Here is a 26,545-nt window from a genome sequence, read left to right as displayed (position 1 = left end):
CACTCTCCTCTTCCCGGTCTTGTCTTGTTCTTGGATTAGGTACACCTTTATACGATCAGATTCTATTAATCGCACATGGGAAAATTCACTGCTGTCATCACTCTGTTGTTGGTCTTGTCTTGATTTTGTCTTGTTCTTGGTCTTGGGACGTTCTGGTCTTGGTTTTGGTCCTGTTCTTCTTGTTCATAACAATAGGTCTTTTTTTATTTTATTTTGACAGCCGGAAGTCGCTCCCCTGTGTTTACCATCCGTTAGCTTGACGCTACTCTTCAGACTCCCCTGCTGTTCAGAGGAATGCAGCCTTCGTAGCCAGCTGTACAGTAAGTACTTATTGTAGTTTTCGCACTTATTTGGCCAAATTTCTACTTATTTGTTGGTGTTTTAATGCTACTAACAGCATATTCGGTGTGTAAGTAACACTCGTTAAAAGTGGAGAGAGCCGGTCCACGTTAGCTCGTAAACCCGCTAAGCTAGCCCGTCGGTTAATCTATTCCTTTTAATTCCTTTATTATATCACAATCTCGAATAAAGTCATTGGATTTCACTATTGCTTTCTCTTTTCTGAAGCTCGGTTTTCCCTAATGCGCCTTTAATTTCGAAACGTCTGTTCGTATCCCACCCGTCTACATGGTCTTTACATCTGTATGTTATTCGTTCGCCCTCTCGGTTTTTAGCCGCTTTTTTAATTTCTTTTTTTTTTTTTTTAAAGAAAATAAAGGTTTTGAGTTGTACAAGATGATCGCCGGTAGTGTGGGGGCATCCGGAGGCTCTACCGAGTGGTGGGTGGTGGGGTGGCAGGAGGTGATGTCAGGGGGACGGTATGCAGTCTGACATCAGCCTGGAAGTGGCTGAGAACTGAAGCTGTGTTCAGCCAAATAAGGAGTAAATCATCCCAGGTGGCAGGAGACAGAAACCCCACTAAACACTCAGCACCTTTCTGTTTATCCTGCCTCTGATGTCTTTCAGGATTTTTAAAAAAATAGACACTGATCTCTCTTGGATTTGTCCTTTGTGTCTCCCTTTGCAGCAGAAACTATCATTGTTGGCATCGCTCCCGCGCCATGGCTGGCTTCAGGCAAGAGGATGTGGAGCTGCATTATGAGATGGGAGAGGAGCTGGGCAGGTAGGCTCTTCTCAAGTCTTCTCATCCCCCCCCCCCCCCCCCCCCACCTTGAATGCAGGTGGAAACAAGTTCCTCTTTAGTCATACCCCTAGCGTAGTCCTAGCTTTAAATCTCTCTGTGAATCTGCACCAATATCTGCCGCTATTATAGTGTATTTTTATTTTCCTCGTTCACTTGCGCAGATAGAACACACATAGGTCACTTGGGATGCACCTCCATGCAGGTGTTAACCGCAGATTGGAGGATCTAATCCGCCCATGTAGAAAGTGCCGACAATGTATAAACCATTATTTTTGAATAGTTTTGGTGCCCAATCACAAGACGGCCGCCGAAAAGAATTAACTCCAACTTTCTAACCTGCCTGTCGTTTTCTGCAGTAATGCAGCAAAAGTGTGACGTCACCGAATCTCAATGTGCCTTTCTATATCAGCCTCTGAAGGAGACTGCAGTGTGTGTGTGTGTGTGTGTGTGTGTGTGTGTGTGTGTGTGTGTGTGTGTGTGTGTGTGTGTGTGTGTGTGTGTGTGTGTGTGTGTGTGTGTGTGTGTGTGTGTGTGTGTGTGTGTGTGTGTGTGTGTGTGTGTGTGTGTGTGTGTGTGTTAGGAAAAGTACGCAGGCATTGAATGAAAATGTAATTGTGTGCCCAGTCATACACAGTGAAATGCTGTTACCCTGCCTGCTGACTGCTGTCTTATTGCTTCCCATTGCATCTTATCACTGGTTTTCGATAACTGACACTCAGTGTTGATGAATTCCTGACACTGTCCAGTGTTTCCTCTCCCTCAGCGGGGAAGCAAAATAACAGAAAATCTGCTTCTTGAATCTTGAGTTACCCAAAGAACTGCGTTACTGCTTCAAGCTTTTACTCTATTGGTTGTTTTTTAAACTGTCACATGAACAGACATTGAGATTTCTCGGAATTTCTTTCAGATCTGCAATTTTAGCAGCCGTTTTTTTTCTTTTCTTTCTTCTTGTTTGAATGTTTTAGATTTTACACTTGTACTCATTTCACACTGAAACTAACATGCTGAGCCGACGCTGCAAGATCTTAGTCCCCGTTTACGCAACATTTCACGTGAAAACGCATCGATTTGTGTGTTTTGGCTTCAGAAAAGTTTTGCATTTCGACAGCGACGTTTTGAAAATGCCCATTTGCATGGGAAAGGCAGAAACTCTGAAAGTGCTGTGGAACCACTAGTGGGTGCTCGTCAAGAATGAAGAGCACGCGTTAGATTCATTGTTATGAATGAATCCTTTTCACAGAAGGAGTCGGAGCGATTAAAAAAAAATTGTACTTTGGGAGCTGTTTAAAAAAAAAAAAAAAAAAGGTCAATGTTGTTGTCATGTAAAGGGACACCAAGATCTCGCTAACTACTCATTTTAATTTCTGTACATGAACATTGTAGTTTAGTGATGCAACCCGTGCAGACTGGAGGAGGCAGACTCGTGTCTGAAGGCTCTCTAGCTCCGACTAGTGGCTGGCGGTTGCATAACACTTTTGCTGACAGGTTGCACACATGTCTTTTATATTTTAATAGATTTCTTTTATATATTCCCCATTTTTGAAGAGGATATACTTCTTTTTTTTTTTTTTACCATTTTATGCTTTTGTAATCCCTCAAATGAAGAACTATGATGGAGAATCTTTCTCTCTGGTGAACCGTCACGACACGATGTTCACCTGGAGATGGAAATTGTCTTGGCCTGCTTGGCTTCTTCACAGTCCACGTCCATTATTACGCCGACATAAAGGTTAATGAAGGCTGCCACGATCGCACGAGCCTCATTGGGTTTAACGACTCTGCTCTTTCGCCTCCCGCAGCGGGCAGTTTGCCATCGTGCGCAAGTGTAAGGAGAAGAGCTCCGAGGTGGAGTACGCTGCCAAGTTCATCAAGAAGCGCCGCCTGTCGTCCAGCCGGCGGGGCGTGAGCCGCGAGGAGATCGAGCGCGAGGTGAACATCCTGCGGGAGATCCAGCACAGCAATATCATCACGCTGCACGACATCTTCGAGAACAAGACCGACGTGATCCTGATCCTGGAGCTGGTGTCCGGAGGGGAGCTCTTCGACTTCCTGGCCGAGAAGGAGTCGCTGACGGAGGAGGAGGCCACGCAGTTCCTCAAGCAGATCCTGGACGGCGTCCACTACCTGCACTCCAAACGCATCGCCCACTTCGACCTCAAGGTCAGCAGGCGGGGGGAGGGGAGCGGGGGAGGGGGGCGGGCGGGTGTCTGAGTCGACACGTCGGTGAGATGTTCAGTCTGCGCATACTGCAGGCGCGTGACGACTTCGCCCGATTTTTCCGTCAATAATACTCGGCGCCGTCGCGAGAAGAAAGGGCAAATCTTCTGTTGTGTTTTGGGGCCGTCCGTTCACATGGCAACGGTTCGCGGGTCTTTTTGAAACCTGGTCTCGAGGGGGAACTTTTTGAAAACGTTGCAAACGCACACAAACTCTAATGAGAAACTTTCGAGTTTATAGATAATAATGCTATTATTTACTGCTTGAGCGCAAATCAAATTGCTCTGAATATGGCCCTAGAAGTAAAAGGAGTTTGACAGCCTGGTGTGAGATGAAGGTAGAGAAAGTAAACGGTTGGAAGAGCATCGGTGTGTCCGCATTCTGAAAACATTGTGTGTTTTGTTTTTTTGTTTTGTTTTTTCCTCTTCCAGCCTGAAAACATCATGCTGCTCGACAAGAACGTGCCCAACCCGCGGATCAAGCTGATCGATTTCGGGATCGCTCATCAGATCAAAGCGGGAAACGAGTTCAAGAACATCTTTGGGACTCCGGAGTTTGTGGGTGAGATCCTGCGTCCTTGTGGTTCAAAAACAAAAAACAAAACAAAAAAAAACTCTGACAGCATTCCCACATCTGCTTCGTGTTAAATGCTTCTTTCCGTCGTTCTCCTCAGCTCCAGAAATAGTCAACTACGAGCCGCTAGGACTGGAGGCCGACATGTGGTACGACGTCAACATATTGTTGTTGTTTTTTTTTCGTGTTACCTCATCCAACACTTTTCATGGATTTGTAATTCCTCCTCTTTTCTCGGCAGGAGCATCGGCGTGATCACGTACATCCTGTGAGTACATGTCTTCCTCTGCGAGTTTGTGGCGAGAGGAAGTGGCCGTGTGACGTCTCCATTTCGAACTCTCGTGTCCCTCTCAGGTTGAGCGGCGCATCGCCGTTCCTGGGCGAGACGAAGCAGGAGACCCTGACCAACATCTCGGCCGTCAACTACGACTTCGACGAGGAGTATTTCAGCAACACCAGCGAGCTGGCCAAGGACTTCATCCGCCGTCTGCTGGTCAAAGATCCGAAGTGAGAACGCGTCCCGCGACGTGGCGAACCATCACAATCTGTGTGTCGGCTTGAATGCCTGACGGGGTTTTTTTTTTTTTTTGTCCCCTGCAGGAAGAGAATGACAATCGATGAAAGTCTGGAGCATCCCTGGATTAAGGTGGGGGCTCCGATCAGAGCGCACATGTACCTCCAGCTCGCTGGAGTGCCACAATACGCGGTTCTAATGGGATTAAGTGTGAGGAATCCTCACTTAGTGCCCGTCAGAAAGCCTCAGGAGAGATGTGAGAGTCGGGAGGATGTCAGGGTTGGCAATCTTCCTCTGATTTCCACTGATTTGAAATTTAAATTGGTCATTTTTTGTGAAACATTTATTTGGGGTTAGAAAACAAAATACTGTCTCGCTAACAACAGGAAGTGAGTTGTGTCTTCGACAAAGAATTAGTAAACAGATCCGTGATCGGCTGAGATTTAACAATTTTGACCAATGAGAATGCCCGATCCATGTCACTCTTAGTCGGACATATTGCTTGTTCAGTTTGGGATCGTAAGCAATATTTTCGGCGGGAAACACTAAGTCGCCATTGAAGAAAAACTGCTGCAATGTGAAAGTGAAACATTAGATTTATGATGTGAAGAAGTGTGACCTTCATGAACAAAGATTGTAACTTATTTGAAGTGCCCGAGATCTTTCGGCTGAAATACTTTTTTTTCCTGTTGCCATCCCTGGGATTCACTATTACCCACCTGGATTGGTTCATATTAACTTTCTAAAAGAAATAAATGGGTGGAGAAAAATTTTAACCTGTGGCGTAACAACAGGTAGTTTCAATATGAGGACGTACAAGAGTTGTAATCTAAGAAGAGTTCTGCCGAATCTCAATAACAGTTAGCATTCAGCGTGCGAGCTGGGATGACTAAAATCTCGTGTTGTTTTTTTTGGCGTCTTCAGGTTATTAAGAGGCGCAACGTGCGCCAGGAGGAAAGGGACCACAAGCCGGAGCGCCGCCGCCTGAAGACCACTCGGCTGAAGGAGTACACCATCAAGTCCCACTCCAGCATGCCGCCCAACAACACCTACGTCAACTTCGAGCGCTTCTCGCAGGTGCTGGAGGAGATCGCGGCGGCCGAGGAGGGCCTGAAGGACCTGGAGCGCAACCAGCGCTCGTGCCGGGAGGACGTGGCGGCGCTGCTGTCCATCTACGAGGAGAAGGAGGGCTGGTACAAGGAGGAGAACCAGAGCATCTCCGGCGACCTGGGCCACATCCGCCAGGAGCTGCAGCGCACGCAGCTCCAGCGCAAGAAGTGCCAGGAGGACGCCCGCGCCACCATGCAGGCCGCCAACATCCTCAAGCGCAAGTTCGGCCGCCTGGAGAACCGCTACGAGGTGCTGGCGGAGCAGGTGGCCTCCGAGGTGCGCTGGGTGGAGGAGCTGGTGAAGTCCGTGTCGGCGGAGAAGGAAGGGCTCGGCTACGGGAGCACGCCGTGAACCAAGCCGCCGTTAACGCCGCCGCCGACATCGTCACTCCCAAAGCGCCGTCCCGCCGTCTGGCGTGCAGATGGGTCGCTGTCACCATAAGCTACACGCCGCTCCTCAAACTCTTCCAACCGTCTTGAGAGAACGAGCGAGAAACCAAGAGGCTGCAGCCATTCCACCACCAAAACCACATTCCTCTTTTTTTTTATATACGTTAATTTATGGTTTTACTCCTTTTCATGTTCTGTATTTTATCCTCAACTGGATTTTCTTACGATGGCATTCTTATATATTTTTCTTTCTGTTTTAAACGTCATGATTTGTTTTTGTTTTTTCATCTCGCTCTTGTTTTAGAAGCCAGTGCTGCACAATGTGCTGCGTGAAGGACTGGGTGGATCTGCGAGGCTTTTATTAATGCGGTTAAACGCATTTTTTTAGTTTTAAAAAAAAAAACAACTACATGCATATTCTGTGCAAAGCAGAGTCTGGGTTTTAAAGTCTGGTGGGTGATATAGAAAGTTTTGACATTCCACATGAACCCTCACAGCTGAGTGTCACAATCGCGTCTCTTCTTTTCTATCTCCATTTATCCCGAACGTTACTTTTCGGTGGATGTGACGACATTCAAAGCGAATGTCTAAATCTTCATAGTGCCTGTAAAACGGATGGACCTCGCTGCCTCTCATCCGCTCGACGTCTTGTAGCCTCCTCAAACCAAATAGTGCGCACGGATTCCTCCCCGCGTGTGTGTGTGTGTGTGTGTGTGTGTGTGTGTGTGTGTGTGTGTGTGTGTGTGTGTGTGTAGACACACACTCCCTCCTGTCAGCGTCACATCCAGCCAGCACATTCCCCGTCTAAAACATAGAGAGCTTACTGTATAGACTCGAGTATTTTTTATGTAGACAAATGTACTTATTTGCACTTGAACCACTGTAGCAGTGTTCCAAAAATATATATATTTTAAATCGCCTCGATGTAAGAGAGAGCTGTATAAATTAAATGTCCCGGCTTGTTTCAAATAAACTTATCATCAAACCTGCACCGTCGATTGTTTGAGTTTGTTTTTACTGTTGTTACACTAACAGTGGGACGTCCGCTTGTGAAATTTATCAATCGATTTTTTGAATCTTTTACTTTCTAATAAAACTGCTTGATTTTCAATCAGTAATACAGTAGTACGTGGCATATTCTTCTCTTTTCATTTGAAATTAGTGTTTTGAAACTTTAAAAAAAAGTGAGTTGATCATTGATTTAATTATCTCACATATGTTGTTTATATATTCTAAATATATATTTTGGTCTGAGAGTGAATTCCTGTCCCGCGTCGATATTGACCTGCATCAACCTGTAAAATACATTTTAGATTTAAAGGGCACAAAATGTAAATATTTGAACCTTTTATATGTTTTCCTGCTTTGATTGCGATGAAACAGACAAAAGAAAAAAAGAGCCGTGTTGTTTAAATGATTTCATTGCGGTGGTAATAAATAATAAATAAATAAGTCAGTCAGCTTTCATAACTTATCCCAACTGTTTTTTTTTTTTTCTTCTGATGATCAATGTATCAAATTCCACGTTTGAAACAAGAAGCAATAATCTGCTTTGTAAACTTTGAGACTGTACACGTGTGACAGCGTTGCGTTCGAGTGATACAAAAAGAATCTTTCAAAAACCATTTTGAAACAAATGGATAACCGGAGTCAAACTGCTACAACCAATAACGATGAAATGAAGCTCCCGTCGGTCCTGGCCCAGGAAAAACACACACACACACACACACACACACACACACACACACACACACACACACACACACACACACACACACACACACACACACACACACGCTTGCTCGCTCGCTCATGTTTCTTTCAGAGCGTTGATGTGAGCGCAGAGTTTCAGCGCCGGGCCCAGTTTAAGGTTCATGGTGCTGACCATGTGCTCCTCGGTGAGGAGCAGCAGCGCCTGGCCGTCGATCTCCTGCGAGCGAAACTCCGCAGCGACGTCCGAACCACCTGAGGAGACGAAGGGAAAACTGACATGAAAGACCTGATGTCGAAGAGCATGTCGTCCCCCCCCCCCCCACAAAATAATCTAAATACCTATTTAATGTAGAGCTTAAATGATATGAAACAGCTGGCGGCCACCTCAATGACAAAGAGAGCCTCTTTCTACCACAGAGAATGTGGTTGGAGCCGCGTTATTTAACCTTTAAAATAAGGATAACGTGTCTGATGTTTTCTGATGTGATATTTGTTTTAGTTGTTACAACCGTTTCGACTCTTTGAGAAATTGAATCTGTTCTTCCTTTTCTTTGGAAAGATTTGAGCCATTTTGGCCTTTACAACCTATTTTATTGTTTTTGCAATTTTACCCAGTTTCAGTGATCTACCTTTTTTCAGTCTTCTTCAGGAAGAAGGTAAGAGTAAAAGAAAAGAGCGAATTAACTAAGACATGTTTACATTACATTATAGCTTTGCAGAGCTCACATGTGGATCAAGAGTGGCAGGTTGCAGATCCCTGATTTAAAACAAGTCCCTCACAAAGCAAAATATGCACTTACAGAAGAAAAAGTTGTTTTTCTGTCCCATGAAAAAATTGCCAAGAAGTAATATTTAAAGTTTTTCATTATGTCTAAAGGAAAGTTTAAAACTGTTTTGTATGCAAGGTTTGTATTTTCTGTGCTGAACTATGACCAGAAATAAACTATTCATTCATTCATAGACGCAGGCAAAAGCTTTCAATTATCTGGTAAATCCTTCTATAAAACCGGCTAATGTTACATTACAGTCCAAAACGTTTAATTGAAAAAAGTGTTCCACGGGATCTGGCACGTGGCTTATTTTTTTTAATAATAACTGTTGGTGTCAACATGGTTGGAACTTGACCTGCATGACGGAAGCTGTGGAGGATGGAGGGAAAGCTCACCTGGAAGGGAGCTGATATACGAAAACACCTGCTCCACGTTCCACCTGGACGGACTGCTGCTCTCCTCTCCGTCAGACACCGTGATGGTTTCTGAGACCTCCTGCTCCTGCTCCTGCTCCCGCTCGCGCTCCCTCTCCGTCTGCTTTCGCAGTCTGGTCGTCATGGGAACGGGTGCCTCCTCCAGCTCCTCCAGCTCTTCAGGCTCCTGCTCGTCCTCTCGCTCCTCCTCCTCCGGCTCTCTCCGGGACGACCCCAGCCAGTTCTCGTCCGAGTGGAATGAGGCGCGAGTCTGCGAGGCACCGAGACGACCGGATGTTTGTTTTCAGATTCAGGTTATGATCCAAAAACTTCTATCTCACAAAACTGAAAACGTATTCTGAGCTTGTTTTTTTTCTCCACAATGGAGTCAAAGCAGGTTTTCAGGACAGGTTTACTATTATAGGCGGATGAGACTTTATAAGCGATAATCTACTAGTCTATAAATCAAAAACTGGACTACACCACCCCCTACGATCCGATCGTAATTTCAATCAGATGGTGCAAATAAGATCAGATCGATCTGCTTATATGGTGCAAATTTACAATCTGTTCCATTTTACATATTTTTATGTGGTTCGTTGATGCAAAGCTACAATGTTTTTTTATCACCACTTCAGCATGAGAAGCACCACCACTGCCATTATCCCAGTTTATTTTTAAACCACAGCACCAGACCGAAGGAACACTCGAGGTCACACAAAGCAGCTTGTATCAGGGGACAGCGTGACGCGATCCCTGCCCTCTTGAGGTCAATGATGTGAGCAGACCTGTCGCAGGAAATGTTCCCTGGAGGCGCCGTTGACTTTGCTCAGAGGTCGTCCTCGCCTGCTCATCGGCCTCTGACCCCAGCGTCCCGGGCGCTGCACGGCGACTCGCTTGCTGTAGCTCACACTGTACCTGGAGACGGGAGCCAGGAGACGTTACACTCTTATTTTAGACAACCGCATTTGATTTATGAAGCCTGAAACCTGCTCGAGGCTTTATTTTACTGTGTGAAGGACCGATGATGTCAAATACTGTTGGTAAGCCTCTATGCAATTCTTATTTTTTTAACTGTATTTTCTCATTTTAAAATAAACATTTCCTCAGAAAAGAACACAGATCGAATGTAAAACTAAGAAATGCTGTTTTATTGAAGTTTGATGTATGTTGGGGCCAAAATTAAGTTTAAGTGACTCAAGAGAAAGATAAGATAAAATAATAGGATAGTTGGTTTATTCTTGATCGGTAATATTTGTTTGTGGAAACAAACAATGGTTTGATTAGAACTGCTGCCTGTAACCATTTAAGATGTAAAGAAGGACACCTGAAGGTCAGAAGAGGAACAACAACAGTATTTTTCACTACAAACGACAGATCCTGGAATTAAACTTCATGTATTTAATCTCTGATGAGCTTTTTTTCTGTTTCTTTTTTCAATAAATATTGTGGTTGGAAGTGACAATTGATTTTCTCTGGATTGCCTCCAATATTCGATGTGACATGTGCTCCAAAGTTTCGGATTGAGACGACAACAATGCCATTGAAATTTTCCCGACAACTTATACGGCATATTGGTGTTGCGCAAAAAAGTGTGAGAGCTTTCATATTGTCCCATTTCACCATGAGTCAGATATTCAGGATGAGTTTGAATCTTTCACTACAAAGGCAACCTGTTAGATATATGATATGTTTATATTTTAATTACTTTTTTTTTGTGTTAATTTTGCGATTGTAACTGTGAACCTGTGAGGTGGATGGATAATCTTGCCTCACTAACACAGATTTAGCTTCATTCTGAATAAAAACCGTGACTTCAAGCTTTACACTGTTGATATGAATAAAAAGGCCTCGTGCCGATGTTCTGGTTTACCTCCGGCCACACGTCATGGAGCAGAAACGTTTGGAGCGCAGAAACGTGTCGGAGTAACCTCTGCTTCCACAGTACTCACACTGCAGCACATCGGCAGCGCGCTCCTGGAGATCTGCAACTTCAGAGGATTTCACCCCGTTAGGTTTGGGGGATTTTTTTTCCTCATCAGATCAGTCAGGAGATCAGCAGCGTCACACATCACTGTCAGGGTCCTTACCATCTGCCGCCGGGGCTTCGTTTTCCATCTCGGACTCTGACGAGTCGGACTGGTCGGCGTCCAGAGGACTGTCCTCTGCCACGTCCCCGTTGGTCTGTACATCCGGGGAATCAGGAAGTGAAGCCTGCTGATCAGCCAGCAGTGAGGACGGACCCACCTGTAACACGGCACACGCAGAAAACATCAAGTCTTAGGAAATATATAGCCGGGGAGGAATAATTAGATAAAACGACACTTTTGAAACATTGAAAAGTGACCGTCAATCATGAATAAAGCAAAAGAAACACTATACACAACAAAGTACAAGCACTATTGGTTTAAGTGTTTTACTGTGTGATTTGACATTAATACGCCAAATTTAAAAGTTTTTTTTTTTAAACAATATGTGTCCAGAAGCTCCAAAACTAAAGAAAGTCTGTCACCACCCTCACTTGCTGACTTTTTAGCAAACGTGTGCTCATATAGACAAATCAGAGATTTTCCCTTCATGACATCATTCAGGGAAATAACCACTTCTGATAGTGGAAACTCCTTTTGACACTCCCACTGGGAGATGAGTTTTGCTCTCTAAAATTCCAGGCGGAGACCATTTTTTTCAGAAAACAGACTTGGATTAGGTGTGGACAGACACGGAACATTATCATTTAAAGGTACAGACACTCTGAAATTCAGAACCAAAGGTGGATTTTAGACAATACACTTTTAATACAATGTTGTCAGACTCCTACTGAAATTGTCAAATTGTCAAATTGTTAAAAACAAAAAACAAAAACTGTATAATATGGGACCTTTAACTCAATAGCAGACCTCTACATACCGGGAACGGTTCCAGCCCCTCTCGGATGATGAAACCCTCCACGAGGTGTGTGAGGACGTGTGTCGTCAGGGTCCTGTCAGGACTACTCGGGAGGCTGGCAGGGTCCGAGGGAGGCTGGCTTGGCCCACGGACTGCAACGGGCAGGATGGGAGGAGGGAGAGGAGACGCTCGAGGAGGAGGAGGAGGAGGAGGAAGAGGAGGGTTACTGAGACTCGTACTGGTGGGAGTGAGCTGACACGACTTCTCCGCCTGCTGTGACTTGGAGCTACCAAAGGATGAACACACCACTGGACAGAAAAAAAACACAGAAATAAACAACAACTTTATTAGATCCGTTAGTTTTAATAACCTTAACTCCTCGGATCTAATGCAACCCAGCTAAATAGTATCTAAGTATGTAGACATGGTCAAGGTTCACTGCTGAAACCAAGCACGAGAACGGGCATTAATTAAGTGACTGACTTTGATACCAAACGCTATGCAACATGAGAACATGGATCCATCATGTTTTATATTAACAGTTCAGGCTGATGCTGGTGGTCTAATGATGTGGGGGAGATTTTTTGGGATCCAACAGAAATCATGATATGAAGTCTTTTTAGTTATATGCAGAGAGTTCAATCTGTTGTGTGTTAAAAGCTACCAACCTTTCTAATAGAGACAGTCTCCATGACCGAATGTAACCGGGTATTTGTATTCTATTAAGTCTTTCCAGGCTTGGAAAACAGACATTATCTCAAAAGCAGCTTAGTCCTACTTCAGATTTTTCAGTGTATTATAGACATGTTTTTCACACAAAGCCCTTTTTTTTTTTTTTTTTTTGGTGCAACTTTAAGAAACAGTCGCCTCCTCTGTGTGGAGAGTTGAAAACATTGACTGTTTTTAGATTTTTGTGCACTTTGTGTTTTATTCTTTCATTCTCTGAACTCACCTGCACCATTCTGCTTAGGAGAGACACTGAGGCTGGTGGGACTCCGTTCCCCCTTTGGACCCGAGGAGTCTTTGCTCTCCTCTGAACTCAGTCCGTTCTCTTTGCACTTCTGTTCCGCCTGGAGCTGGCTGGCTTCGCCACGTCTGACCGGATGCATTTTCAGGTCCACGGCCACCGTCTGAGGAGGGGGCAGGTTCTGGTAGGGCATCTGGACCAGAGCCTCAGCCACGGGCAGCTCCTGCTCTGTGAGCAGCATCTGTCCGGACTGAACGGCCAGAGCCTGAACGGACTGCAGGGAGAACCGGTGGAGGGAGGCCGGGGGGTGGTGGGAGGCCGCAGGGTGGTGCGGCAGCCTGGGGAGGACCAGAGGGGGAGGCGGAGGAGGAGGATAGTTCTGCAGCTGGGGGAAGGAGGTCCGACGCTGGGGAGCAGCCATCAGGGGGGGAGGCTGAGGTTGAACGGCGTGCGCTGACGGCGCGGCGGTGACGGACAGGGGGGCCGGAGGGTCACTGCCCGCTTGTGACTGCGTGCCGGAACCCGTCAGTCTTTTCACAGACAGAGGAAGAGGGTTGGGGCTGCTGTCTTGGGGAGCTACTCGGAGGGTGATGGGCTGGAGCTGTCTGTGGTTGGGACATCCTCCTCCTCCTCTTCCTGTGGCCTGCTGGACGATGAGCTGGTGGTGCGCCACCTGCTGGCCCACTGGACATGACAACTGCTGCTTGACCAGTGCGTGGGGCTGCAGTGAAGAGTACGCTGCAGGGGGAAACACTAAACTGCTTAAAATAAAGCCAGAACGTTTAAAAAAAGCTAAAAAAAACCAAAACTATTTAAAATGTTCTTAATAGAAATGCTTAAAAAGGCTGACACCACTAATATCAAATACAAAATAAGCTGAAAATGCAATGAAATGTTGTAATTAAAACTTATTTAATGCAGCATAAGATACCGTTTCTGTTCATATTTGAAAAACTAGATATGAAACTTTAAGGGCTGAGTTTTAGGAATCAAATCGGTTTATGGGCTCCAGCTCAATTTGATAAAGGTTCATAAAGGCTGCAGACACATCGCCTAGAGGGATGACCAATACAAATGCAAAAAAACATTATTGATTGATTTGGAATTTATTTTTTTTAAAAAGCATACTTTGTATTTTAATAATATGATATAACTGAGATTTTATTTTGTAGTTGTATTATAAGTGGGAGGGGTAATGTGGACCTACTTTTGTGTGTGTGTGTGTGTGTGTGTGTGTGTGTGTGTGTGTGTGTGTGTGTGTGTGTGTGTGTGTGTGTGTGTGTGTGTGTGTGTGTGTGTCTGTGTGTGTGTGTGTGTGTGTGTGTCTAAAGCTAAATCTCACTAATGTTTACTGTAAGAGTCAATATTACAACAGTGACTATTTGAATTCCTTTCACTTAATATATATATTTTGTGTCTCAGTGATCCCATTTGCAGCATCATTCAAAATAAAGTAACTTTCTTTATTTCCCCCCAACGATGAAAAGTCTCAAAATTCTCAGTCAGTGTTGTCCTCGGTGTCTATTTAAACTCCAGTAAAGAGCACGTAAACTCACCCGGGGCGATGATCTGAGGTCTGCATGGCAGCTGGGAGACATCTGGAGGTGCGGCGTCGGTTGAGGCGTCACTCAGCTGGTTGGTCTTCAGCGCACAGATTGAGGTCTTAGACAAAGAGGCACCGGGCGACAGAGCTTGGGACTGAGTGGGCGGCTTCAAGATGACGCCATGCGCCGTCGCCAGAGCTCCGGGCAAATGAGCGTGCAGAGCCAGATTCTGCACCTGGATGAAGGGTCCGTGGTGAATATTGTCACAGTACGTGAAAAGAGAACTTTTCACTTTTGAACATTTGAAACATCCTCCGCTACAGTGTGTTGGTGAAAGTTACCTGAGAGGAGGACGGTATCGAGGAGCAGGAGGTCACAGCGGGAAGGTTGGACTGAACTGCAGCTACTGTGGCTGCTGGAGTTAGAATAAGCTGGCAGGAGAAAAGCAAAGTAGGAATCACAAACCCAGATCCCAGCCGCTGAATTACAAACAACCACACCTTTCGATGATCTGCAGAAATGTCACTGTAGCAAGCAGGAATGATAGGCTTTAGTAGAAATCAAGTATTGGTGCAGCATCAAACATTTGGAAAGGGTGCGTACCATCTGGGTGCGGAGATACATCTGAGCCTGGTTACAGTTGGCCGGTCTGTTTCCCAGCAGCATGGCCTGCTGGGATATCGTGGTGGAGGCAGCGGTGGATGTTTGGGTTCGACTGATGAGCTGAGCCGTCACTGGAGACGCTGGCAGAGTGATCTGGAATCGAGTTTTACAATGCGAAGGGTGTTGGTTTTCTTTCATCTAATTGACACGTATGGTTGAAAATGTATATGTGTTAAAATGTGACATTTTGTAATATGTGATGTTCCATCAACTTGTGTTGTTCTTCTATTTCCATTGAAAAATGAGGTAAAGTTGCATGTGAATTAGGTCTATCATAAATCAACTATATGTTAATGCATTAGGAAGAAGTTGAAAAAAAATTAAACTGATTTCATGATCATTTCACATCTCGGTCTTTAAAAATAGACAAAATGAACTTGTCATTTTGAAATGGTTAATATTCATGATCAAAGTGAAAAATGCATGAGAGCAGTGCGAGATAGTCACCGAGCTTTGGGAAACCACAGCGGGCTGAACCAAACTGGACGAGGAAGGCGTCTGTCTCTGACAGACTGAAGCCTGAAAAGCACGGGGAGCACATTATGCCTCTCCAGTCATGTTTGCACGGTCACATAGCACACAGATGCGCCTGCTGACCTGCTGTATGGTGGCCAGACTCTGCAGGTGTGATGGATGCTGGTGCTGCTGCAGGGCGGCGGTCCGCAGCATCAGGTGCTGCTGCTGGGCCGCGTACATCTGATGGAGGTACTGTGCCGCCATGCTCTGAGGTCTGTGGATGGAGTGCTGGATGACCTGGTGGACCACATGAAGAACGCAGAATCAGATTCAGATGGTATTATGAGTAGCGCAGGTGTATGTATGTATGTATGTATGTAAGCTTATAAAGGGATTATGTTTATGCAGGTCAAGATTGCTTGTTTTCGAATGGGGTAAAAAGAAAAGGACAATAAACATTGTGGAAGAAAGTGACTTAATAGGGTAAAACACCAAAAACTGTGAAAACTTCTCAATCGAGCCAAAATGGAATAACATCTCAAAGTTGTGCATTGGGTAAAATGGTCTTTAACAGCTTTACCAAACACTGACAAATGCTAGAAAATGCTAAATAAGATAGAGCAGCTTAAATTTGTCGAACAGAATGAATATATCAACAATTGTTATCTTAAAAAAAAACATTAAATATGGTAAATATATATTAAAAAAAACAATATTTACACAGCTAGTTTAAATGTGTCGGATTCATTTTGAAGGTTAAACATGTTTTGCAGCTCTTGGTCAATTTTATTGGGTGTTAAGTGGAAAAGAAAAGTACCTCTTTTGACTTTTTGCACTTTTTGATTTTTTGGGTTGACTTTCTGATTTTTGCACCATATCGTACCTGGCAATAAGTCTTTCTGATTTCTGGTTCTGGTAATTACAGACCCGTTTAAACCTGGCATTAACATGCGTTTAGGGAAATTGGATCATAAGTGGCGAGCCCTAAAAAGGTGGAGGCACCTGAGTATTGCTATTGGTTGTCAAACCAAACAATGGTTGCTGAGGTGATGGGCGCCGTCTATAATCTGGACCATCAACCAGTCAATCAAAGTCTGGAGAGGTCTGAAATGTGCTGTCCGTTACCTGGACGGCCTGTCTGTCGGGTGGGATGATGCTGAGGGAAGTAGGCGGTGCCTGGCTGCATGTGGTCCCACCCGTTCCCATGGTAACGGCTGCACATGTGGCGGCGGGGGTCTTGTTAGTGTTCGACTGCTTCTCTCCGGGGCTCTGCCGATCCATGGCCCGGGTCACTGACAGATTCTGTAACAGGGAGGCTCTGCAGATATATATATATAAAAAAGGGAATCTATTCACAGAGTTGGTAACTCCAGGAAAAAAAAAATCTTTATATAAGATACTGGAATGAGTCATTCCATCAAGTATAAAACCATTTTGGTAGAAACTTCTTTCATACAACAAAACTAAATCAATGAATGAAGCAACGGATGTATGGACTGATGGTTAAAATACATTAGAAATATGAATAATTTATAGTATTGATTTTTAAAATGGACAAAAGCACTACAATGCAGATAGATTTTCTGTCTTGAAATAAATAGTTAAATATGGAGAGTAATAAAAACACATACTTCAGGCTACATGAAAAGCCTGAAAGAGCTGGTAATGCAGTCCTGGGATAATTAAATTCAAGGCTGAGGGAAATAGAGGCGCTGAGGACACTGAAGCGCCCCCTGTCGGATAGTTGATTACTTTGCACCACTTCAAAGCAGCGTATCCATCACATAATAACAATAGCACACAAGATGTTCTTCTCTTTGGTAAAATCATAGTTACAAACAACATCCGTCATATCAATATCTATACTTGAAAGCAAGACTATTTGTAATTTAAAAAACGTGTGATTTATCAGAAAAAAGTAGTTGTTTTACCCTCCAATTCTAAAATATCCAAAGGAAAATAACTCTTAGAAAACTGTGAGGCCGCCTAATGCTCTGCTGCACGGATGTCAAACTCCTTTCAGTCTATACTTCTGATGGGACTGGACCAGTATAGCTTCACAAAAACTCTTAAATAGACGGTCTTGGGGGGAAAAAAGACTTAGATTTCCCAGCATTTTAGTGCCAATGGGCTTTGTGAAACAGTCTAAATTTTACAATATCTGATAGAGCATAAATATAAACATTCCTCTTGAGATTAAACAAATATGTTTACATGGCAAGATGTACAAAAGAATATTGATCAGAATAAGGATGTGGTCGGTGGCCTCGCTCGTCATCTCCATCGCTTTTAATTCCAAACACAGGTCCAACTTGTATTCCTCTCTCCCCTGCTGCCTGTAACTTTGTTTATTTATGCACTAATCTAATTTATTTGTTGAAACCTGATTCTGAACTTGAATGATGATACTTGGATCTGCTTTAATGTTCATGTGGTCTACCTGTGTATCGAAATTGAATTTTAACATTAAGCAATTTGTAGAGATGCATCCTGCAAAAAAAGTGAAATGTCCTGAAACACATCTATACTAGTTATAACAAATCCTTCACCTTTTCATGTCCTTTTTTTCTGCCCTTTGTTATAATGTGGACAGTGTTCTTGCATTATAAGTGAATAATAACTTTTTTTTACCAGTCCCGTGAATTTTTCTCACACCATTTTTCTATTCACTGACAAATATTGCATGATCAGACTAATTAGAAATTGATTCATTACATAGGTTTGACAACACGTAGGCTACATTTTTTTTTACAACAAATGGTGTGAAACTCGCAGCACGCTTCATATGAAAAATGTTCCCACAGCTGTTGGTTTATGTATGATGGCGCATGGACGCCTGTGGTGGTTTGTCCAATTAAACACAGGATGTATATTCTGAACAGAGCGATTCTCACGCCAGATCATCTATAAAGAGCCATTGATGAATCACGTCCAGCACATCTGGACAGACACACACACACACACACACACACACACCTACACACACACACACACACCTACACACACACACACACACACACTCACACCGCCTCCACGGCGCGTGATGCGAGCGCCATCATTCACCTGCTGTCGGTGTTACCTGCCCGGAACCATCAGGAGCTGACCGCGTCCCGGCACGCTGTCCCGCTCATCCCGTCTCATCCAGCCCGCTGGTGCGTCAGTGCTGGCTAAAATGGAGATGAACAAATCAGATGGGGAGGGGGGTAGGGGGGTGGGGGTGTAATAGCAGGCGGTGGATGGGGGGAGAGAAGGAGGGAGGGGGGAAAAAAGCTCTGGCACAGCACCGCTCACAGTGCGGGAGGACCTTCCACACGAGGAGGAGGAGGAGGAGGAGGAAGAGGAGGAGGAACCCGTTGCTATATCTATTATGGTCACTATCCCGACTCAATGGATCCTGCTGGTTTTACGCACATCCTAAATCAGGAGTGCCAAATAAATACCTGGCATGCGGTCCAACACCGTGTAGTGTGCAGAGAGATTCCTGCAGCTGAAAGTCTTTTGGCTTGAAGAAAAATTTCAAATATCAACTATGGCCAATTCCAATCATTAATGACAATTTCATGCATTTTATTACAATGATTGACACTATTACTACCCCAGGCAGAGTAGCTCCTGCAAAAAGTTAGGAGCTAATGGAGCTGTAAATCAAAATCAAAATCAAATGAATGAAATGAACTACTACTACTACTACTACTACTACTACTACTACTACTACTAATAATAATAATAATAATAATAATAACAACAACAACAATAACAACAACAATAATAATAATAATTATTATTATTATTATAATTATATAGATTGTATTATTTCTTCCACCTATTTTTCTTTTTGTTCTCTTTTTCTTTTTGTGTTTTCCTTTTTTTCTATTTTGTCTTTCCTTTTTGTTCTCTTAGTTCCCTTTTCCCTCTTTCCCGCCACTTTTGTTTCCATCTTTACAGTATTAGATTCATACCACACAGTTGCACAGTGGTTAGAGGTTGCCTTACAGCGAGATGGCCATGAAGTTGCATTGGTTTCCTCTCCTTGTACCCCCCCCACCCCCCCACACACAAGTTATGATGTTAAATGGTGGCCTTCCATTTCCCTCAAGTGAATGTGAGTGTGTGTGGCATTCTTTGTGTGTTTGCCCTGTGATTTGATGGGATTCACTAAAAGAGGTAAATAGAACATGTTGGCTTTCATTGATTGAGGAATTTATTGTTGTGTCTCAGAGAACGAGTGTGAACGACATCCCACATTTGTCAGCCATGGTGAGATACTGTGATTCATCCCGAAAAGAGGACTTGCTGTTTAAAGTCCAATGACTGGCATTTTTATGTGTCCAGAATTGTGGTTAAAAACCAATCTCGCCAGCCTGCTATTTTTCTCAGCAGTCTTTCACACTGTGGTTTGTTGTCAGTGACCTATAGGCAGCTCATTGCCTTCTACTGTCTATTGGAACTGACATACACTGTCTCCTCCAGTGTATTCAACTGAGGAAGAACATCTTTGCCCATCAAAAATAATCAGTCATCCAATTTTTTTGTGTGATTTGATTACATGAGGTTGTGTGATTACATGTGGTTATGATCCAGGATGAGCGTGAAACTCATCAGTGCAGTATTTAAACAGTTTTACAACCCGCATAAGAGACAGTGACACCTGGTGTTCAAACTGTGAACACGAAATTACAAAGACAATGCTTTTAGGTCAGGATTGGCAAACTAACATTAGTCAAATTTGTCAAATTATCCAAAATCTGCAAATACAAAACAGCATTGTCAGTCACACTCACATTTGTATGCCATTCACGAAAATACCACCAATTGTGGACAGGGTTACTTTTATTTTTGAAGATATTTTGGGTTACAAGATACCTCTGTATTGTAACTTGGATTGACCTCTTGTAAAGCAATTTCAAATGGTGACTTGTATCTCCTCAATATCCAGGTGGTCACATCTAAAAAGGCCATAACCAACAGAGGAGCTGCTAAATAAAAAAAAAAAATGACAACAAAAAGATGTCAACTCCAAATGATGTTAATTTCTCAAATGCAAAGAGGTATAATATCATTAAGCAGTGCCTCCTGGTGTAAAATATAATAAGGTGTCACAAATCAATTCCTTTATTTGTGGCCTTTTTTCATGGCCTAGGGCAACTTATTTTATTGAAACACAAAAATCTCTAATACTTAGTCAACAACGGCACTTTAAAAAAAAAATAAAATCCTGCAGGCTGGATTGGGCCCTCTGATCGACCTGTTTTGGCCTCAGCTGTATGTTTGACAACCAGTTTGACATTTTCTGTTTGTTTCTGTTTGTTATGCTGCAGACACATAATCATGCATAAATGAAGATACCGAGGCAGCAAATTGCTAAAAATTGCATTCACCTTTGTGTGAAGCCAAGCATGATATGTATCTCACAGTCGTCATGAAATAGTAACAAACGTTTGACCCAGTGAGTGTCAAGGCTATCAAATATTTTAAGGGGATGGAGAAGGAAATGCAGATATCTATTCTCTTGAACTCAGCTATTTAGCAATTCGCGGTGTTTGATTTTTAAATGAATTAAATTATTTCCAGTGTGTAAAGTGAGCGATGCGTTTAAGGTCATGCAAAGAAATTACATTGTTCGGTTTGCTTTTGTTTTACATTAATTATACGCATATTGCATATCTATGCTCTCAATTTAGACCATCAACACTGTTGCTAAAATTACATTTAAAAAGCACTCGCTTATGTCTTTGTTACTGGTCAACTTTGATGTTATTTCCGAACCACGGCACTTGAATGTCCGAGTTGTCTTGAGGGCATTTAACATTTTCCGAGCTTAGATGTGTGGTGGTGAATGCAGCACTAACCTCCATCAAAATTCCCAATTGGTACAGTCGAAATACCGGCCATTTATATAGTTAAGTTTTTGTCGGAACTACCGTGATTCACGGATACGTCTTGAAATAAAAGTTGTAAAATTACATATGCTGATGCTATGACGCAATCTTTGTTGACTGCTATAATATATTACATGATGATACGAAGTTGTTTTCACCCTCAGCATTCCGAAGTGGACTCGTCCGTCGGTAGGCCTTTGCAGTAGGGAGTTGTTTGGCGGACCCGTAAGTTTTTCCTTACTTCACATGTTATTTTCGTTAGTCTAAGAAAGGTAAAAAAAACACCATATTTGGAACTATTCGCCACCTTATTTGTTGGAACTGTCGACGAACCACTACAGGGAAGTGTTCGGGTTGTACGAGTACAAAAGAAAGAAAGAAGAAAGGCAGTTGGAGACTCGGGACTGTCCGCGACTGAGCTTATGATGCCGACGTTGCGGGACAGCACCATGTCCCACCCCGGCGAGAATTCCCACCAAGTCCGGGTTAAAGCCTATTACAAAGGGTAAGAAACCACACCGTCCTCCAGTACACCCATATGAGCTTCGCAACAAACTAACAGGCGCCGGCTTCAAGACTGGGCGAATGCAGCGAGCAGTCGGCTAGCGTTAGCTGAATCGGCTAACGGGGCTAATTTTGGGCAGCAGGTCTGCGTAAAGTTGACCAGGCTGACAGGTGAAACTGTCCACAGAGTCCACCTCTCAGTCTGTCCTCTGTCTCCCACCGACAGGACCAGCTTGTCCGCAAACGTGTCCAAACGTCCATGGGCGAAAAGTTGATTTCTTCATAGTTTGGAAGCTTTAGAGCTTGCTAACGGTCGCTAGCTGAGTTGACTTAAGCCCCCCCTGTGTGATGAGGATTTGACTTGTTGTTATTGGCTTTCTTTTATTTCAAACTTGGCACTTTTTGTTTTTGCACTTGATAATTGCTTCGCTGCCAGAAGCACATACGAGGTGTGGGAGCTCTGCTAAGCTGAGGTGCCTATGCTTATCTGGTTGGACTGCATGGCATCTAGAAATAGAACTGGACGTTGTGGAACGCATTTAACTGTGTTTTTACATGATCTAATTTCTCTTTTTACGTAAAGCTGATTGCCTTTCCCCTCCTGGTTTCGTTTAGGAACAAGCTCTCTGTTCAAGTTACCCAAGAGTTTGTCTCCGAGATGTTAGAACAGTGAAAGACACAACCGAAATTGCGTGGTAGGTCGTCCACATAGCCTGTCATGCAAGATATTGTCCACAACAATGAGATATTCAAGATATAATCGCCAACTTCATTGTGAGAATCCGAGCACCTTAAAGTAAACCATGCTTATATAGCTGTTGTTCATTTAATCATTTGTATATATATATTGTTCGTTATTCTAACTATTTAAAATCCTGATAATGTGTTCATGTTTGTTTCAACTAATACAAGATAACAAATGGAGAGAACAGATGTAGTTGTTTTTTATTCCCCCGACCTATACATCTGCAGTTAATAAAGACTCATGCTGTCATTCATGGCATGTTGAGTTACTTTTTTTTAGTTAACTTCAATTATATTTGCAATTTTTGTTGTTTTTAATCAAATGCTTTATTCTTGATTAAACTATATTCTTACAAGATCCTGTGAGAAACGCCACCTTAGATGCATTTATACTGTATTGATGTCTCAAAGTCAAACAAACCAGTGAAACACAGGAAGAAACACTGATCCTATCTGAAACGAAGATTTCCTCCAAAAGAAATCTCCAAAACCATAGAATGAATACTTAAAAAAAAAAATTAATAAAGGAAGACATTGAAGAGCAGCATGTTGACGTTATTTATGTGCAGGGAAGTGCAAATATGCCAAGCTACTAAATAAATATGAGCGGTGTGTGTTACAGGGGCAGTCGGTAGGAAATATTTCCTGCTACACTCAGGAAACTCAGAACAAGTAGTCCTGAGCTGCTTCAAATAATAGTCAACATAACATCGTAATAACATATACATGAGCTCGACTGGGTCCCTGTCGATCTTGGGTCGCGCTGATTGAAGTGGGGAGGTGTGATGAATTCCTCCTGGAGTGTCGAAAAAGTCTTAACGATAATAAAGTATTTAAAGTGAAACTAATAGGAAGTCTTCTTTCTGCGTAGAAAGTGTTGCACAAACCTTACTCAGAACTTTTGTCATAAACACTGAGTGATGCTGATTATCCTCCTGCTGGAAGAGGGTTATTTGCTTTTTGTTTGCTTTTGAATGTGGTGATGGAAATCATTGATCACCGCAACACTCCCTGCCCCGCTCGCCTCTGTATGACGGCACTCCGTGATTGGAGGCCAGCCAGGACTTGAAAAACGTGTCGCACAAGTCACCTCAGCCAGACCTGTCGTCTATCTCTCTCTCTCTCTCTTTGGGACACACCTCAGGAACCCTTTCGTGAGTGTCGACTGAGAGTTGTCATTTCACCCAGCAAAGCATCTAAAGTATTCATGACTTCACCGCTGAGGAATCTCAGCTATGTTGTTAAAAGAGAGAATGCAGTTTAATGGTCGCATCTCTTATGCCGTTGAGATGCATCAAGTCAAAGTTGGTTTCACTACTTTCACTACATGCAACTACAGTCACCTTGATTGTAGGCATAAATGAATAGAATCAGCAGTTCTACATTGTTTTATTTTTTGTTTTGTTTTTATCAAAAAAAAAGACAACACATCCCATTGTGTGATTGCTGTGATGACCTTCTGTCGTGATGTCTCAGCTTATCTGGTTTCAGTGTAGCATAATCTCTGAGTCCATTCTTTTGTGTGTGTGTGTGTGTGTGTGTGTGTGTGTGTGTGTGTGTGTGTGTGTGTGTGTGTGTGTGTGTGTGTGTGTGTGTGTGTGTGTGTGTGTGTGTGTGTGTGTGTGTGTGTGTGTGTGTGTGTGTGTGTGTGTGTGTGTGTGTGTGTGTGTCTGCTATCAACCAGTCCCAGTGTGAGTGGGCTGGTGTCAGCCTGGACCCGTCTCGGCCTGTCACTGGTTCATCCTCGCTTTGCCCTGAGCCGGCTGCAGGAGCACCGACCGCACGAGCTGTAACTGACAGCGATGCAAGCTCAGTAGTAGATCAACTGTATGTGAATTTGGAAGAAACGGAAAAGAACCTCACGGCATCAAATTGTGTTTACTGGTAAATAGAGTAGAAATGCTTCAGCGATACAGCAGCACAAATATTACCAGGTCATTGTTTTATCTATGTATGCAGAACAGAGTTTCAGCCACCTAATGAGTGGCAACAAGCCAGAGAGTAAAAGTTTAATTGCGTATTCAACTCATCTCCCACATCCATAGTGTTTTGCTGGACTGCGGTGCCCTTTATATGACTCTTTTCAAGTAAAAACGCAAAGCTTCTGTATGCGTTTTGGACATCTGTTTACACCGCAGTGGCGCTCGGAGTTACTGAAAATGCCACTTTTTGAAAATGACTTCCAATGTGGAGTTTCTGGAAACGCTCAGTCTCCATGGAAACAGAAAAACGCTGCTACTACATGTTTGCACCATGACTGGAGTAAGCAGTTCTTCTGCACATGTGCGAGTAGGTAGACAATAACAACAATGACATCCTCCAGAACGTCATGACTCGCAGTCCACATTCAAGTCCGTATTTGTGGTTTCATTACAAAAACTATCAACGGCACCAATTCTCGCCCCGGCATGCCAACTACGTTGTTTTCAGAGTTTTCTGCCGTTTTCCATTTTCAAAGCGTTGCATTTCTGAAAATGAAAATTCATAAATGAAAATGTCATTTTATATGTTGCCGTGTAAACAGGGCTTAAGCGGGAACTTCAACAAATATTTCCTGCCTTGTGTTTATTTTCTTGTCTGTGTAGGTGTACGACAGCAACACGCTAACCCTTTCCTCTGGTATTGCCGTCTTGCCTCTGACTGGTGCAATCGCCCAGCTTTGAAATTGATGTGCAAAGTGTAATTCTGAAAGAAAGTTCACCCGCAGCTCAGATAAAAGCTCAGAAATGAAATATCCAAGGGCAGGGCGGCGTGTATCTCTGCTGGTCTCCTGAACAAAACAAAGTACACTTGTCTGTAGGTCAGTGAAGCACCAATGAACACGGGGCTCCTTGTGTGCTAAACTTGAAGATTCCTGTGTGAGGCATGTTGTTTGTCAGGAAACCGTGATGACGCTGACTTGACTGAACCATTCTGCCCCCCCCCCACCCTCTCTTTTCAAAGTAGTCATTCCTCTTTTCCAAAGACACTTATGAATCTCTGCTCCAAGGCTCAAGCTTTGTGTAAAAAAAAAAAAAAAAAGAAAGAAAACGGAGGCGTTTCTCATCTTAATGTTTAGTTCCACTCTTAAAGCATCTCATGCACTCAACCACAAAGTCACGCAGCCATCCATCCATCCTTCTGATCAAACACACGTTTCCACTTGATTGTATGAATAGCTGAGATTCTCTTCATCTGCTTAGAAATGTGGGCTTTTTTGTTTTATTGTTGTAGCATCTATCTAAGCATGACTAATAGAGCTTGAAGTGTTGGTCGTGTTTGTCTTGTTGCAAGTTGACCTTGCCCTGGACTCGGTGTGTGTGGGTGTGTTCAAAGACTGGGGCCTGACCTATGTTAAGTACTGCAGGATGGGGTACGTTGCACAGAGACCACATCATCCAGCAGGAGTTTATTAGAATCACCCTGACCTGTAGCATGAGGTGATACTACAGAGGATTGTCTCGTATATGAAAAGCCCAACGGGTCGTCGATATATACGTGTCTGCATGTGATTCTGACTCTGTTAGGACTGCACACTGTAATCATCTGGAGCCCGACTGCCCGAGATGCCCCAGGGTCTGAGGTGACCGTGTAGAGCAGGGGCTTATTTAGCGTCGTGATGGTTGAAGTAACGGATCATCGAGGAAAATCCGGACAAAGAAGAAGCCCTCATTAACCCCGAAGTCACATCTGGTGGAGCCCTGGCACTCGGAGTGGCTCAGCCGTTGGCCATGCCGACAATATAGCTCTTATTCAGGACAGGATGCCGCCCAACAAAATGCCTTGTGCATGTAATTCACTTTATTACTTCAAGAGTAATTTATCAATTCCTGCCATGTTTATATTTTGGCAAATTATATCCTCATACTCGACAACATTCTTAGTTGCTGCACGATGTCGTGCCATGTGCTCGTGCACATGGGTTTCGTGAAGGATGTTGCAGGGCATTTTTCCCCCCGCGTGGCAGTGTCAGAGCAGCAGTGACGGAGATAGATGGGCCAAGGTGGTCTTGGTAGCCTGGGGAGGCAGCCCGGCGCTTCTTCCTGCTTGAGCGCTCGCCAGTGACGAATGGCTTCATGC

At 43.7% G+C, this 26,545-nt stretch overlaps 3 protein-coding genes across 5 annotated transcripts in view; 2 read left to right on the top strand and 1 right to left on the bottom strand.

Moving 5' to 3' along the window:
* Window positions 1–259: 259 nt before the first annotated feature.
* Window positions 260–6,935, top strand: dapk3 (death-associated protein kinase 3). The gene is made up of 9 exons (XM_080503950.1): window positions 260–320; window positions 1,028–1,123; window positions 2,944–3,304; window positions 3,793–3,922; window positions 4,035–4,083; window positions 4,176–4,202; window positions 4,289–4,441; window positions 4,535–4,580; window positions 5,373–6,935. The coding sequence occupies exons 2-9, from the start codon at window positions 1,062–1,064 to the stop codon at window positions 5,907–5,909; spliced, it is 1,365 nt and encodes a 454-aa protein (XP_080360076.1). The 5' UTR covers window positions 260–320; window positions 1,028–1,061; the 3' UTR covers window positions 5,910–6,935.
* An 822-nt stretch (window positions 6,936–7,757) lies between these two features.
* Window positions 7,758–16,652, bottom strand: LOC308135131 (polyhomeotic homolog 3; the record flags this gene model as incomplete). The annotated part of the gene is made up of 13 exons (XM_080503005.1): window positions 16,485–16,652; window positions 15,501–15,656; window positions 15,351–15,422; window positions 14,844–14,996; window positions 14,582–14,671; window positions 14,253–14,475; window positions 12,682–13,434; window positions 11,751–12,037; window positions 10,934–11,090; window positions 10,717–10,828; window positions 9,632–9,761; window positions 8,826–9,114; window positions 7,758–7,912 (listed from the first exon to the last, which is right to left on the bottom strand). The coding sequence occupies exons 1-13, from the start codon at window positions 16,638–16,640 to the stop codon at window positions 7,758–7,760; spliced, it is 2,733 nt and encodes a 910-aa protein (XP_080359131.1). The 5' UTR covers window positions 16,641–16,652.
* A 4,783-nt stretch (window positions 16,653–21,435) lies between these two features.
* prkci (protein kinase C, iota) overlaps window positions 21,436–26,545 on the top strand; it is a 29,100-nt gene continuing 23,990 nt past the window's right edge. Inside the window, exons 1-2 of one of the 3 annotated variants that reach the window (XM_080503834.1) lie at window positions 21,436–21,463; window positions 21,580–21,743. In XM_080503834.1, the coding sequence (XP_080359960.1) occupies window positions 21,661–21,743 (83 nt within the window). In that variant the 5' untranslated portion in view covers window positions 21,436–21,463; window positions 21,580–21,660. Of the gene's footprint in view, window positions 21,744–22,362; window positions 22,438–26,545 lie in introns of those variants that run through there. The other 2 variants (XM_080503833.1, XM_080503835.1) reach the window with 2 other exon arrangements.

The sequence above is a fragment of the Blennius ocellaris genome, assembly GCF_963422515.1.
Source record: "Blennius ocellaris genome assembly, chromosome: 10".
Taxonomy (NCBI): Eukaryota; Metazoa; Chordata; class Actinopteri; order Blenniiformes; family Blenniidae; genus Blennius; species Blennius ocellaris.
This window is presented reverse-complemented; position numbering and strand designations above follow the sequence as displayed.

What these genes read in the sequence shown, in the direction of transcription:
- dapk3 (XM_080503950.1), top strand. Translation starts at nt 1,062, where the DNA reads ATGGCTGGCTTCAGGCAAGAGGATGTGGAGCTGCATTATGAGATGGGA. An exon ending in TGGGACTCCGGAGTTTGTGG is followed by an intron (nt 3,923 to 4,034) that starts GTGAGATCCTGC and finishes CGTTCTCCTCAG; the next exon opens with CTCCAGAAATAGTCAACTAC. An exon ending in GGCGTGATCACGTACATCCT is followed by an intron (nt 4,203 to 4,288) that starts GTGAGTACATGT and finishes TGTCCCTCTCAG; the next exon opens with GTTGAGCGGCGCATCGCCGT.